This window comes from Pimephales promelas, chromosome 5 (assembly GCF_988280905.1).
Source record: "Pimephales promelas chromosome 5, fPimPro1.hap1.1, whole genome shotgun sequence".
Lineage (NCBI taxonomy): Eukaryota > Metazoa > Chordata > Actinopteri > Cypriniformes > Leuciscidae > Pimephales > Pimephales promelas.
The window spans coordinates 24,751,047-24,766,726 of NC_142773.1; the positions used below are offsets into that span (position 1 = coordinate 24,751,047).

The 15,680-nt window shown below is 38.8% G+C and overlaps 1 protein-coding gene across 2 annotated transcripts; it reads left to right on the top strand.

The window, feature by feature from the left end:
- The first annotated feature begins 59 nt into the window (after positions 1 to 59).
- Positions 60 to 9,249, top strand: slitrk3b (SLIT and NTRK-like family, member 3b). 2 transcript variants are annotated; one of them, XM_039673590.2, is made up of 3 exons: positions 60 to 171; positions 545 to 605; positions 5,868 to 9,249. In XM_039673590.2, the coding sequence occupies exons 2-3, from the start codon at positions 600 to 602 to the stop codon at positions 8,535 to 8,537; spliced, it is 2,676 nt and encodes an 891-aa protein (XP_039529524.2). In that variant the 5' UTR covers positions 60 to 171; positions 545 to 599; the 3' UTR covers positions 8,538 to 9,249. The 2 variants fall into 2 exon arrangements, with proteins under 2 accessions (XP_039529524.2, XP_039529525.1); XM_039673591.2 differs by lacking the exons at positions 60 to 171; positions 545 to 605 and adding an exon at positions 3,942 to 4,787.
- The last annotated feature ends 6,431 nt before the right edge of the window (positions 9,250 to 15,680 follow it).

Here is a 15,680-nt window from a genome sequence, read left to right on the forward strand (position 1 = left end):
AAACGCGAGTCTGTGATTGGCCAAAGTTATTGCCAGGGTGAATACATCTGTTTCATCTGTGTCAGCATTCTGTGGTTGTCTGTGGGTAATGTGGATACTTGCATTTGGATTTCCACCTTCGATTACGAAACTTTTGTAACGACACAATTTCTATTCTTGTTTCTTTTTTATGTAAGTAAACGCCAGAGAGCATAATCCAATCGCCCCATACCCAAACAATATTTATACGATTTTTTAATATTTAATATCTTTTATAAGAACTGTAACAATGATATGTCTAAGAATGTCTGACTATAACAACATATTTTGTAAAGCCTCTATTAAACCAGTAAAGCCTGGCATGCAATAATAGTAAGACAAATGTAAGTAAGTAAGAAAAATAGTTAAGAGAAAAGGCATATTTAGGCCTATTTGAATTGGTTTCAATAGCCTATATCAAATTGCTGACCTATATTGAATGTTCAGTAAACTAATAAAAGTGGACAGCACAGGCACAGCTTAAGTGTTGTTTTGAACCTCCATTTCTTTCCATTTAATTACCTAGGTACCCTGTGAAAAGAGGCTTATGCTGCATCCATGACAACCAGATGTGAAAGAGTATGCTGGTAAGTCAAGATGTTAGAGTATAGGTTGTGCACATTGCAGTGTTTTTGTTGCATATCATATCACATAAATGCTGCTATTGTGGATTAGACCTGCTGGTTTGTGCTTGAGCCTTATATGAAAAAGAGTTAGACCCTGCTGACAGTGAAAGTAAATTTTGTGTTTTTTCTGGAAGGTTCTTATTTGTTGGTGTTTAGAACAGGTAATCTGTTCTTAGTCATTCCATTCTGGTTAATTGTTTCTACATTTTACGATTCGAAGGCTCTCCAAATGGAGATAATCATAATCATTGGATTCCCTCCCTGTATAATCCTGTGTGGGTATTACATGCCAGTGAACGCGTTTGTATTGTTTAGCAGTGGATGACTGCGCTCTCTCCGTCAGTAGGGGGAGCTCTCGTCATGGGCTATTTTCTGCTTCATTTATGATCGCTGCTTTGATGTAATCTTTTAGCATTTCAAGTGTGATGCTTCACATGATAAGAGGTGATTTCCCTTGGAGCACTCCTCCTGTTTTGTGAAATGCTGTGTCGCAACATTTTGAGTTTGGGTCTGGTGTGTTTAAATTTTTTAACAAGATTTTGACAAGGAAATGCTGTAGGCCAGAACAACACTCAAAACCGATAAACAAATCAGACACTGAAAATTAAAGGGATATTTATCGTTTAGGGTCAATACAGGTAAAATGGAACCGTTTCTGACAATGTGTCATCATTGTTGATATTAAAATATGATCTAAATGGCTACATAAGGGTTCAGAACTTAATGCTGATTTTAAAGGGACGAACACTGATAGATGATTTAGGCTATTGTGCCCCTTATACTTATAGAAACCTACAGAATAGTCCTGAATAGTCTTATGTGAAAAGATTTAAAGGGGACATATGCCATTTTCGAGTTAATTTGATTCTTTAGGGTCTAAATGAAAAGTTTGTAATATACTTTAAATCAAAATTCTCATTAGTATTGGAAGAAAACACTCATTTTACCTGGTCAAAAACAGCTCTGTTTTATTTCAGCACGCCGTTTCAGTGCATATGCCTTTAAATCCTAATGAGCATTGCTAACACCGCCCCTCTGTTATGGCCTTTTGACACAACAACAGTTGAGGGTATATTTGGCAGGAGTCTCTGAGTAGTCTCTGTCTCATTATAAACGTGGGATTATGAATTATATTGAGAATGTCATACATAGAATCATGGCGTAATGTACCTTGAGTGTAAACCTTAGCCGCATTCATTGTAAAGCGTGCAAGCGATTTGCAAAGATTCATATAAAGTTTAATAAAACTTTACACTCACTTCTTCTGGAGGTGCAGCAGGAATATGAATAGTTGGTACCGATTTTATTTTCAGGAGCAGTTTCTTAGTAAAACCAGTTTTATACTGACACTTGTTTATAAAGCAGTGTGGTGAGAAAAAAGATTTGCGAATCGTGCAAACATGAAAGCATTGGAATTGCTAGTGGGGAATAGGGGAAAACATATGGAGATTAAAACAAAAACACTGGATAGATTTTTATCATTATATGATGGTTGTGTACTGGCAATGCCAACACACATTTCAGTACAATCAACTTGAAAAAGTGCATGTACCATTATGTGACCCTTTTAACGAAAGATTCTAATTGGTCAACCTAGGCATTCAATGGTCAGATTTTTCCTACATTCGCCGTCGTCCATGGCAACGCTGTATATCTCTGATGGCACTTCAGTTTAAATATACTGTAATTTTGCTGCAGTCAGTGTTCACCTTGTTGCTAAAGGCTGATTGTTTTGTAAATTTTAGTATGCATTTTAAAATATACATTTTTATATGATAACAAACAGTTGTTTATATTGTAATCTAAAAAACAACAAAACAATTAAAATGCATATTCTTTGCCATTTATATGTTAGTACACCTGTCTGTACGGACACTGCCATTCTCCTGCATGTCTTCTAAAATAGCACCCTTCACCCACAGCACTTCCATCAGGAGTTTACATGGGGAGTCCAAGGGACAGGTTCCCATGGCAACTGATGTATATCCTATTTAAAATGGGTGGGTAGTTTAATTAGCCTAACACTGGTTATTCCTCAAGGCCGGCCGTCCTTGGTGGAGGTGTGAGGAGAGGGGTCATTGCTCTGTGCTATCCATGAGGAGCACGGCACCTCACTAAATGGTTAAAGCACCTGTGGATCCTGATAGCTCCCTCTCCTGCACCTCAGTGTTAGCTACACCCTTCATCTTCCTGTTTCTAAAGCTGGATAATTAATTACCAGCTCTAAATGAGCTCAAATGGCTTGACCACCAGATTAAATCTTGTGATTTATTTTTCTTCTGAAAAAATGGCACCTGTGATTGTGTCTCTTCAGTGGCAAATTGAGACAGTTGGTTTTGTCAAACAGTCTTTGTTGGTTTCATGTGAGAGGGATTTATAATTGAACAGAGTGCTTTAAATGATTTGTTAATTAGTCTAAGGTGTTTAAAATCATGTAAATCCTTAATACAATCATTCTTCAAACAAAGCTAATCTTTTGTAATTACGTACAATTACTTGCTTAAATTGATCAGTGGAAAGCATGACTTGGCTATTATAATATTATGCAATGGAGATTGAATTGTTTTCTTTGAAGGGGGTTGAAATATGCGTTCAGGTCAGATGGCATTCGTTTGCAGAGATGTTTGGGGTTTCTGGACCCCATTACTATCCTGTCAATCACCTCATCAACATGTGCCCGATACCTACCTTTAATAGCGATCATAATTTCAACCCCTCAATTCCCTAATCATTTGTTTGTTTGTATTATTTGTTTCTCTTCCAAGGTCTCTGGTCAATCATGTTGCAGCAATAATTTAATTATTAATTTAATCACCTTCAGCAGGCTTTTGAAGAAAAGGGAAGCTGCTGTCGCAAGCTAATTCACTGGAACATTTTCAGATCCGCAGCCCTGATCTGTGTGATGGCATTAAAGATTTTTTTTAAGGATCTTCAGGAAAATGCTTTAATGCTCAAAGGCACAGAGAGCTGCTGCCTGAGACAGAGTATTAACTAGCTTTAGCTAAGATTCTGTTACCTGTGGGAAATTCACAATAAAGGGAAAACTAAAGTCGATATGCCTATGTGTTCAGAATATTACTCTGGATATACGAGAAATTAGTTTGCTTTGGTTTTAATACATAGCGATTGAAGATTGCATGCTGCTATTTATTAAGCATTTATTTATCCATGCATATCACTGTCAAATGACAAACTCATTATGAAGTAATTAACTGGTGATTTATAAGATAATTAATCAGCCATATGAGAAATCAGTAAAAGTGGGCATCAAGTCAACATTGTTCATTCCCAGTTCCAAAATAAGCAACATGGCCATGTATGAAGCACCACATTGTTGTGCAGTAGCAGATGGCACTATGTTTCCATGGTAACCAAATTAAGGTTTCATTAAATTGTAAGGGGCCTATATCATGAAGGATGACGAATAAGTAACACATGAAGCCATATCGCTCTGGGAATAGTTGCAGTATTAGCCTATTTAATAATACGAGTAAAGTGGCTTACAAAACCCTTCGCCAGCGTTACGTATTCTGGGTACAAACAAACTCAACTACTTTCTCTCGTAAATCAATGCAAATCTCACAGATATTTCTCATGAGAGGAGAGCGAGCGTAACACATTAAATCGCATTAAAAAGCCAAGTTAAATCAGAAACGGTGTGTCGCGCGCTGACTGCTGCGTTCATATTATTTTCATCATCTCGCGCATATTTGAGCGTTTCATAGCTGGGCTGCAGGCGGGCGGGCGCGCGCGCTCGATGCAATATATTTTACTTGGAGACCGAAGTGCAGCGCCATCCTGTGATTTTATTTCCATGCCAACTTGAACCGGGTTAGTTTTTGCAACTGTTTTCAACCGAAATGTACCAAGATCTCGCTCATCATAAGTCTTCACAGTGGTGCTGAACTGTAGCCTTCGCTGTCTTCACTGTTGAGCGCTCGTCAGGGGAGCGGACCTGCATCCTAAAGCAAACCTTTCTGAGACATTGCAGTCCTGTCACGTCTTCGGCTCTCCTATTTGCTTCCACCACGAGAGCGGAGAGAAGAAGAAGAAGAAGCGGCTCAACGGTGGTGACATGGCAAGAAGCAGCATTATTTAAAGTGCTCAATCTTCTGCTCTTTTAATCCCACTGCAGCAACCTGAGTGAGTAGCGCACATTTCTGCTCAGTTAATGCCTCTGATATGGATCCGGACGCGGGCGGTGGTAAAGCCAGACAAAGGGGAATGCTAATAGATTGCATTTTAGCGCACTGGATTATCATTATGTGTTAATTATATATTTGACAGCCTAATATAATGGCATGAATCGCTCTTGGTAAGCTAATGGACTATACCTTGTGTTTAGCTTCCATAAGTTCAGCTTTTTCATGCGGTGCTTGAATGGTTTCCTTATGTCTGTATATTGGATACTCAGTTCAAAGCTGGATCTGATCTTTGGGTCTGTTCTGTCGAGAGAGCAATGTGATTTTATGGACTGGATTTCAGTTTAACTTTGTCTTCATTTTTTTAATGTATCTTTTTGGGTTTACATGGATTTGCCAATTAAGAATATGCTTTTTTTGTATCATACTTTACCTCAAAGGACTGTAACTGCAAGAAAAAAAAAATCTGTTACCCCAAATATTTTGCTTGCAATAATATGCTTTGCATGCATTAGTGGCGGCCTGAGGGAGCTACATTATTTCAATGACCTGTGTGCACATACCCCTTCAGCAATCAATATAACCTAGGTCTTATTAACATCACATTCCTAAGTGCCCTGCTGTGCACATTAGCTAATAGGTGCTCATGGAAGAGGGGAGAAAGAAATATTTTCCATGGAGGTCAAATTGATATTCCAGAGTCATTAGCTGATTTAGAAACTAAATCGAAACCTCTAGAGAAGCATTATGCCTTTAAATGGATTATGCCACATTTTGCATCTTCTCAATATCACTTTAGTAAATGCAGCAGGCATACTTTTAAGTCAGTATTAAGCTCTGGTGCATTTGCTGACGTTGGTAATTGAAGCCTTAATTTTTTATTTCAACTATATTGTTTGCCGTAAAAAGCTGCAGTCAAAACTAAGCTGCATTATGCTCCGTCATACAGTATAGATGATAGCCTCCCCTATTCTTCAGTATTATCACAGCTAACTTGTCAAAAGTCAACATAATTGGAATTGAGCAGTTGTTCATCATCCTCTTTGTATTCACATCACTAAAACTGTTGTATTTTTTTCAGTGCAGTGAAGGAGCTCTTGAGGCTATGCACTTGCCTGCATTTGGTGAAAGCATGTTGTGGGTTACACTGCTAAGCACAATTGCACTTGGATGGACGACACCTATCCCTCTACTTGATGATTCAGAAGAAATAGACGAACCTTGCTTTGAGCCCTGCTACTGCGAAGTGAAGGAAGGCCTGTTCCACGTTCATTGTGACAGCAAAGGATTTACAAATATTAGCCAAGTCTCACAGTCATGGCTTAGACCATTCAAGCTCTACCTGCAGAAAAACTCGTTACGGAAGCTCTACTTCAACAGTTTTTTGCACTTGAACAATGCAGTGGCCATTAATCTGGGCAATAATGCCCTGCAGGACATCCATGTTGGGGCTTTCAATGGTTTGAGCTCCCTGAAGAGGTTGTACCTTCACGAAAACAAGCTGGAAGTGTTCCGGAATGACACATTTCTCGGACTGGAGAGTTTAGAATACCTTCAGGCAGACTATAATGTTATCAAGAGAATAGACAGTGGGGCGTTCCGAAATCTCCACAAACTCAGAGTGCTCATCCTTAATGACAATTTAATACCCATGCTGCCGGCGTTTCTTTTTAGATCTGTCTCTCTGACGCACCTTGACTTGAGAGGCAACCGACTAAAGACGTTGGCTTATAAAGGGATTTTGGAATATATCGGTCGCAGTCTTATGGAGATCCAGTTGGAGGAGAACCCTTGGAACTGTGTCTGCGATATCATCCAGCTCAAGGCCTGGTTGGAGCGGATTCCGTACACTGCAGTTGTTGGCGAGATCACGTGCGAGTACCCTTTCCACCTCCACGGAAAGGACCTCAGAGAGATCAAACGCGGTGAGCTTTGTCCCTTATTAAATGATGGCGAGATTGATTCAATTCTAGCCGTCCTACACTTACCATTCTACACGGGGAGAGCGAGGCCTACGAAGCCGTCATCTATAGTCTCACCGAATCAAAACACCGTCTCCTCTGTGGAACAAAGAGAAAGACCTCCAAAGCCAACAAAAAGACCCAGGCCCTCAAAGACACCACCAACACCACGCAGTGTGTTCCCTAATCAGCCGCCTGTAGCCGGATACCAGACACGGCCGCCTATACCTATCATTTGCCCCATTGGATGTACCTGTAACTTGCATATTAATGACCTAGGTTTGACAGTCAACTGTAAGGAGAATGGGTTTCGGAACATTTCTGAGTTGATGCCTCGACCCTTGAATGCCAAGAAGCTTTACTTAAGTGGAAATCTCATTCAGAGAATATACAAGTCCGATTTTTGGAATTTCTCCAGTCTTGATTTATTGCACTTGGGAAACAATCAGATATTTTACGTTCAGGAGGGGGCTTTTGTTAATCTCCCTAATTTGAGAAGCCTTTACCTGAACGGTAATAGTATTGTCAAGTTAACTCTTGATATGTTCCATGGTTTGCACAGCCTTGAGTATTTGTATTTTGAGTACAATGAGATACGAGAAATCCAGCCGGCTGCCTTCAGTTTAATGCCCTCCCTGCAGCTTGTTTTTCTCAACAACAACCTCTTGCGAACATTGCCCGTGGGAACATTTGCAGGTAGCTCGCTGACACGCCTGAACCTGCGCAACAACTACTTTCATTGCCTCCCGGTCAGCGGCGTTCTAGAACACCTGCATGCTGTAGTCCAGATCGACCTAAATCAGAACCCCTGGGACTGCTCCTGTGACATCATCCCTCTCAAAGATTGGCTGGACACGCTGAGCTTAGTGGTCATAGTCGGAGAAGTGGTGTGTAAGACCCCCGAGCTGGTCTCAGGAAAAGATTTACGCTCTCTGAATTCTGAAGTGATTTGTCCTGAGCTCCGACAGTCCTCACTGTCTCCTGCCGAAACAGATAGTGGGCTTATCACTACGTATCCCGAGGTGGGGCCGCACCCGCCGAAAGGTGCCATACCCCTCTCTGTTCTCATTCTCAGCCTGCTGGTTCTGTTCGTGTCTGCCTTCTTTGCTGCGGCAGCTCTTTGCGCATATGCTCTTAAAAAGCGTGAAAAGCTTCCCTTTAGGAAGCAAGGGGAAGTGGGCCTGGCAGGCATTCAGATGGAATGTGGGATATTCACAGAACAGCCACCAACCTTACCAGAAACTCCTCCTTCCAATCATGTGTACGATAGCATCGGTGCTCCCTCTTCGCACATGTGCAGCAACCCCGTTTACAAAAGCGGACAGGAGGAGTCAGGGCAGAAGCATCCATTCTCAGAGACAAAAGAGAGCGGTTCACACTACAGAACGCTGGTGGAGAAGGAAAAGGAGTGGACCATGGCCATCTCCAGCTCTCCCATTAACACTATTGTCAGCGTCGGCCCGCCGTGTGGTGACATTGCCGGCTTTCATGAAAACGGAATACTCTGTCCAACTGTCATTGATAGCCAAGGTCCCACGCCCAAGGTGGGATTAGTGGACAGTCTTTTTGGCACGAATCCCCAGTTTAGCAACCTGCCTGACAGACACACACATCCACCCTCAGAGTATCCACATGCCAAACAGGATGCCAGGCAAAAGCAAACGATCACAACCACAGGGACAAGGACAGGATGTCCTAATCAAACCCAAAGTGATTACCCTGAGCTGAGGGCTAGACTCAAAACAAAGATGGATTACATTGATATGCTGGAGAGGTCATACCAATTCTAAGACATGTCAGATATAAGACTGCACATCCAAAATGAAAATGGTAAGATGGAAAAAGAATTCATGATGGTACGGTTTTCCCTCAAGTTGCTCTGGAGGAAATCCCTTGTTCAGATTTTTTTAAAGTGCCTTCATAAGAGCAGCCAGCAATGTTGTAAATGAGTATTTTTGTATCACAGTTTTATTTATCTAAAATACATAGATTTACATTAGAAGGAAAAGGATCAACTGCTGTTTCCAGACTTTGCAATGTTGGTAAACGTGAAGCAAATTATTCGTATGAATGCAGGGCGTGCGGTCTTGGCTTTTAACTCGTTTGCATCAAAAACGTCTGAGATATTTTTTATTTAACTAAAAATTGTCTATCAGCAATAGAGATACTGCAGTTATTGTATAACTGTTAAGTGCTTTGTTGAATCTGTTTTTGCAAATTGAGTAGATTGTCTTTATCTGGACTTATTGAATGGTTTTATGGACCAAGCTAAGGTCAAAACATGTAAAAGATTGGGAACTATTGATCATGTTTAGGGACGTACCTTTCCATGGTCTATCTCACATAGGCAATGACAGATATGTGCATATATTTATTCTTAGATTTCAGTGTTGCAATTATTATTGTTAAACATCATGTTAAATCAGTGTATAATGATTATGCCTCTGGTTTAGCCTTCCTTGAAAAAATAACCCATGAATTCAATAAAGGGTGCTAAACTCAGCCAAGTTCTGCAAACTGTACCATTTTGAGTTGCAGACATGCAGATTTTGGCCTCTGCAGCATACACACACACACACACACAGCATTTTATCCACATGGTTGTAATATGCTTCAAAATAGATTCATTAGAACAAAGTGTTTCAAACGAAACCTTATATGCTGGAAAGAAACTAGAAAATATCAGCGTGAAATTTGTCAGAGATTGTATGATATTGATACAGTCAATTTGCGAAAGACTCTGTCAGGTCACCCACATACCTGGAGGAGAGGAAGCAGAGAATATGTGCAGCATTCTTATAGCATCCTCTGCAGTCTTCAGTCCCCTGAGTGTCCATGGGAGGGCATCCGTTAGATACACCTATTCACCATGCATAAGCTGGCTTAACCTAGTTACGCAGCATTGCGTAAGGGTGAAAAATACCTTTTTTGGCGTCACACTGCAAAAACCTTGAATAAAGTCAAAACTGGAATGAGATGAACCTGAATATTTATGAATATCGGAAGTTCCATCATCCCGTGATTTGACTTTTTATTTATTTATTTTTGATTCCTCACCTCACTTTTTGCTTTTATAATTTCTCATCTCATTTGGATGAAATGCAGTTACAAACCACCACTTAGAGCCAGCTAAACACATATTCCCATTTTAGGCACAAAGAGCTACAGTAAACATTAAAGTAATGGACTGTCTAAAGTATGAAAGTGTGTGCCTGATTGTTTTAGATGCTCACAAAAGGGTTTTGCTATTGGTCCAGCTTCTCCTGATCCAAGGACACGCGTGTGAAAGGAGGGTAACGCCAGAGCCCCGGATGATCTACCCTTATCGCGCTGCCCCTGTTTATTTTTGCTAATGTTGTACTTGGCAGAATCTATCCCTCACAGGCCATCCATCATTTACTCAGTTGGACGTTTATAATGGCATTTCTGCTTCTAGCATACGGACCTGCTTGTCACAGAGAGCAGCTTCCTAACCACCTTTCCTCAGTGATAATTCACAAAGCTTTTGTCCAAAGTATGAGGAGAGATAATCCTCTCAATGCCACTCCAGTAACCCTCATTATACGCCTCTGCTACCCAATCCCACAGACGGCCTGGCCAACTGATCCTGTATGCAGAGAATGCGATCGCAGGGGCAGTCAGCTGCTCTGCTACATAGTGCTCATGTGCCTCGCCAAGACAAAGTGGCATTTAACCAAGAGATCATGAACAGAAAGAAATGGGCAAATGTGAAATGACAGCTTATGTTTAATGGTTGATGCAATCTAACTAACCAGCAGTTACTTTCTTTGAGGGTATTGTGTGACTACAGTATTTTTATGGAAATGCTCCTAACATAAAAAGTGTCATCATTATGAGGTTAATAATTGCTTCTGTAAAATGCTCTCAGAACAGCCATTTAACAAATCACTGTTATTATGAATTCTGAACACGACATATGGCGTTGAATGCGAAAATGTAATGCACCGCACCACGGATAATGTGTTTCCAACACGTAAATGAGCCACAAAGTACCTGCAGAATTTTCAAAGGGATGCAATTAGTCAGCAAACGGCGTGTGTCGTTGCTCTCTGACATTTGCAAGACTGTGGCCTTTTCCTCTGGCTGTCACGCCTGTAATGTGTCTGCTCAGACATGCCGTCAAAACCATTGCCCCTTGAGAAAATTCAGGGACACCATAGTGCAGGCAGTTGTCATTTTACTTAGTTGAAAAGCTGGACAGCTTGGACATGGTTCAAGTGTTCCACTGTCGCCAATGCTGTTCTTTTTTTTTTTTTTTTTTACAAAATTTATCACAGAGCAGAAAAATCGGAAAAACATTTGCACTGGCTTGCATTTAGATGCGCTTCTCTTTAAGAACCAGGCATGCTATTGTTCTGGAAAAAACCTCAGCAAACGCCTTTCTAATACTGATAATACCTTTCTATATCGACCAATATTGCTGCGGTTTTGTGTTGGGTGATATTTGCTGCACGTGGTTTGTGCTTTAACCTTTCAATATATTGAAGTTTTTTTTTTTTTTTTAAGAAAAGAGGAATAAAAAGAATGTGATTGAAAGGGACAGGCAGAGACAGAGAAAAAATGGAAAGTGTCTTTAGAAACCACACACATAGCTTAAGTCGTTAGATATAAGGTTTTACACAGGTCACTATTTTATTGAACCAATTTAATCTCAAACCAATTGAATCCCTAGTGATCACTACACACTATACTAGGTTTATTCAGTGAACATTTTTTATTTGAATAAAATGTAATTGTTTAGATGTTACCACACGAAGAACATTTTTTCTATAGGGATGCAAAATGTATCGACCATACTGGTGCGGCCATTATAATAATTTTCAAGAATTAATGAATATTGGATATTGAATGAATATTTAGTGAGTGTGAGATGATGGCAATGGTTGATCTTTAAAAACACAAATTTAATAACGCTCGTAAATGAATTTTTATTTGTGAATGAATAAATATTCATTCTTCATACTGTACAAGATGCCTAAATTCACTTGTAGAATTGGAAATGATTTTTATTTATTAAGAGACAATAGTAATAATTTTTAATATTAATATTGCCATTTATCAGTTAATATTCCTACTTATTAGAATTGTAATTTTGAAGTGTCCCCATTTAGTATGTTTTCAGTGTGATTTTCTTATACTTTACAACACTACAGTATAATATGTTTCTCTGTGACTAACATCTAGCAGATTGTCAGATCAGCTCAGAAACCCTGACTGAATAATAGAATCTCATTGCTAGTATAGGAAATATTACCTCACACGCACACTTCTTTAAATGTACAGCTGGTGCAAGAACAGGCTCGTGCTTTGTATGCTGTACAGGTTCAATCTCTGTTTGAAGCAGCTTTGACACCATACTGAGAGCTTTGTCTTGGGAAAAGAGAGTAGGATGCTGTCAAACCAGATTTTTTTGTTTTTGTTTCTCCTCCTTTACTTTTCTTTCTTTATCTGGAATTAAACTCTGCCAGCAAGTAGAAAAGTTGTATTTTAGTGTCTGACGAGTGACTTTTTATGCCCAATTTCTTCGTACAGCACGCCGGTGCTGATACAGTAATAGTGTGAGCTGGTTATTCCCTGTCCATGGTGCTGAATTTATTTTGTGCAAAGGATAGAGAAGGTATCAGCAAGGCGTTCTGCGAGGCTCTGTGCTGTGCTGTGCAGCTTTTGCGGTGTGCTATTTCCTGCAGTGGGAGCTGTTTTTGTGCATTTGAGGATGAATCTAGAATCTAGTACACTGTGATGCAGCAATCTGCACCGTCTCTTAAGTCCATCATCTGTTGTAGTTCTTGGACATTAATGGGAGATCTGTCAGTGTAATTGTGTGTTTGTCTTGGCGGGGAGGGCATTGATCTGACCTACGGTATCTGACGGAACACCAGTCACAGTAATTACAGGTATTCATTAAGAAAACTTGATCAGCGTTCAAGGGGGAGACGAAATGAAGACAAAGCAAATTATATGTGGTATTTGTTTATTTGAATTGATTTGAATTTGTATATTTAAAAATTTGAAAGTAATGCTTTTTATCTCTGATATCTGCCAATGGGTTTATGGGAAATCATTACAAAAGAGGCTTCTTGGAACTATAGACAGCACTTTATTTTTAATTAGGCCTATCTGTTATTCTCAATGGAGAATTTAGCTGATGATGATTTTTTTCTTTTCCCAGCAGCTTTTTTCCTGGAAATATCTCTCACCTAGAAAATTCCTAACATCTTTCTTAATCTTATATAAAGGGAGAAAGAGACAGACATGCAAGCACAAAGCGATTGTGTGATTGAGTGATGATTTTTATTATGCTAATAGTAAAATGCTGAAGTCTCCACAGAGATGTTTATGCTTGTGTCAGAGTGAGCTGCTGTGGGGAGGAGGGAACTAAATGTGGAAAGCAAACATAGAAGCAGATGAAAAAATCAAGCAGAAAAAAGCTCAAATGAACAAAGGAAGCTCTTTGTTTTTTAATCTCCTCCACGTTTCATGTCCCACTCAGTCAGTTATGATAGAAAATTATGTTAGAGATCATGTACATGAAACGAGAGAGTGAGTCCTTGATGTGATAGTGTCGACATGGATGACAGCAAATTTAATGCGCAACAGTCGGATTCCGGAAGTATAAATCCCATTATTTCTCCATATAGGGGAATTCATTTTGAACTATGGCTTGCAAACCTTTAAAGACAGATCCACTGTAAACTTCAAGGTTGTTAACTGATGGTATATGCTTTTGTTTTTAAATTGTGTTAAAAAATAGTTTTGTGTTCAGTGGAATTCCTGGTGAAAAACTACAGTTCATTACCCATGATTCTGCAGAGAAATCTCCACCAATCATAGAATCGGGATAAGCAAATCTCTCCAAAAGAACACTTTAGCACCTTCCCACAAACATTCATGGGGACTGTTCTTTCCTTCATTAAAGGAGTCATGAATTGAGAAATCTAATTTTCCTTGATTTTTTTTTTTATAAATAAAACGGAAACGGAGTGTTTGAAAAAGAGATTCAAAACCAGGAGTGAAAATAGCTTATTACTTCTAGGATGTTTTTTGATGTAAAAATAACATTATAAGTGGGCATCAGAGAGCATTAAGAGAGGGATTATTTTTAAATCCCTAAGGGTGTTTTTATGAATAGGAAAAATACTTCCAGAACCCAGGCCACTGGGCACTGTTGCACTCTTTTAAGAAATATGTAAACAGCGTGATTGATCAATCGGAATTAAGTATTCCAGAAAGCTGTTATATGAAATAATATACTGCGATAATGATGGAATTCAATTCATTATATAACACTAGTTTCCATAATAAGCTAATTACAAAAGATTCCACTGAGCTAGATAAGACCATAACTAGCAAAATGTACACAGGGCATAGAGCAATTAATTATTAAATCTCATGTCTGATTGACAGAAATAGTTTCGCTATCTTAATGTTTGTACAAGCTAGGCTATACCTGAAGCTATGTAGTGTTTCTGCATGATAAGACATTACAATAATAAAGAGCTTTTTTATGTTTTTTTTATTGGATGCAACAATATAATTACAAAGATAGCATGATTAGAGTCTTGTGCCCTACCACCTCAAGACTATGCCGCTTCAATTTCTTTTTCAGTCAATCCCAAACCAATCAAAATATCTGCGGAGAGGCATATCCACTCTCTGGTTTTTCTTCCCCCACCATTTTCCTTCGTTTAAATGAGAGTGCTGACCCCATTAGATAAAAAAGAGAAAGAAGAGAAGACAGACTGCGTTCATTTTGAGAAGAGTGATTAATTACAGATGTTACTGAGACAATGAAATATAGATCATACCGACTGGGACTCCAGCCGGGTTTACTCAGTGTCAGGCTCTTCCAATTTTGATCAGAAGGAAAGGAATTTATTGCCGAGCTCTTTGGCACAGGTTTTTGTGATCATTAACATTCTCTTCAAAGGCTTGCAAAAAAGCATACTGACCAAAAAAGAAATAATAATAATAACAAAAAGGGAGAGAAGGAAAGCTGTGACTTAGTGTTATGTGTTGTGGTAGATTTATCTAGATTTTTTTTTTTTTTTTTGCGGTGTTGCAACTCATTTGGAGCTTGTGTGGCTTGTGTAAATGGCGTTCTGAAATGAAATCTCTAAACCAAATCCTTCTGTCTAGAGAACGAAATGGAAACGAGAGGATGTGCAAAGGAAAAAAGGCGAGAGAAGATAGACTTTGCATGGCTGAGATAAAGGACAGATCATTAGTCAGGGCTCTTAATATAACTGCAGGAACAGGAGAGCATGGCACTGCCAGTTCTTAGACATTTGGGATCTATTTCCATTTTATGTGTACTTATTTCATAACCATCTGCAGATGTGAAAGTTTACGTTAATGAAATGTGTAATTTACGTTTACACTGATAACATGACTTGGGTTGAGCTGATTTTATATAAACTTTTTGTTTTATTTCTCCATCTTTTGCTGCACATTTTTAATTTCTCCTGGAAAAACAATGACTAATATCCGAGTCCACCTGCATTTTGGAACATTTCCAGAGAAAACATTATGCCAAAAAAAGCTATTTATTATTATGAAAAAATGCAAATTGTGATAAATACTAGGTATTATTAATCAGATGTAAATGGAATAAGTGTTTTTATTATAAATAGCATACACACAAGTGGACACTTTAAAACAAGCTTCATGCAGGGTTAGCTTTTTTCTTTTTTTCCAAAAAATCATAGATAGATAGATAGATAGATAGATAGATAGATAGATAGATAGATAGATAGATAGATAGATAGATATAAATGTATCAAAGTTTCCACAAAAAAGATTCATAAAAATAATAAATGTTTCTTGAGCAAATCAGCATATTAGAATGATTTCTGAAGGATCATGTGACTGATGATGCTGAAAAATTGTTAAAAAAAATTGTTTAAATTGTAATA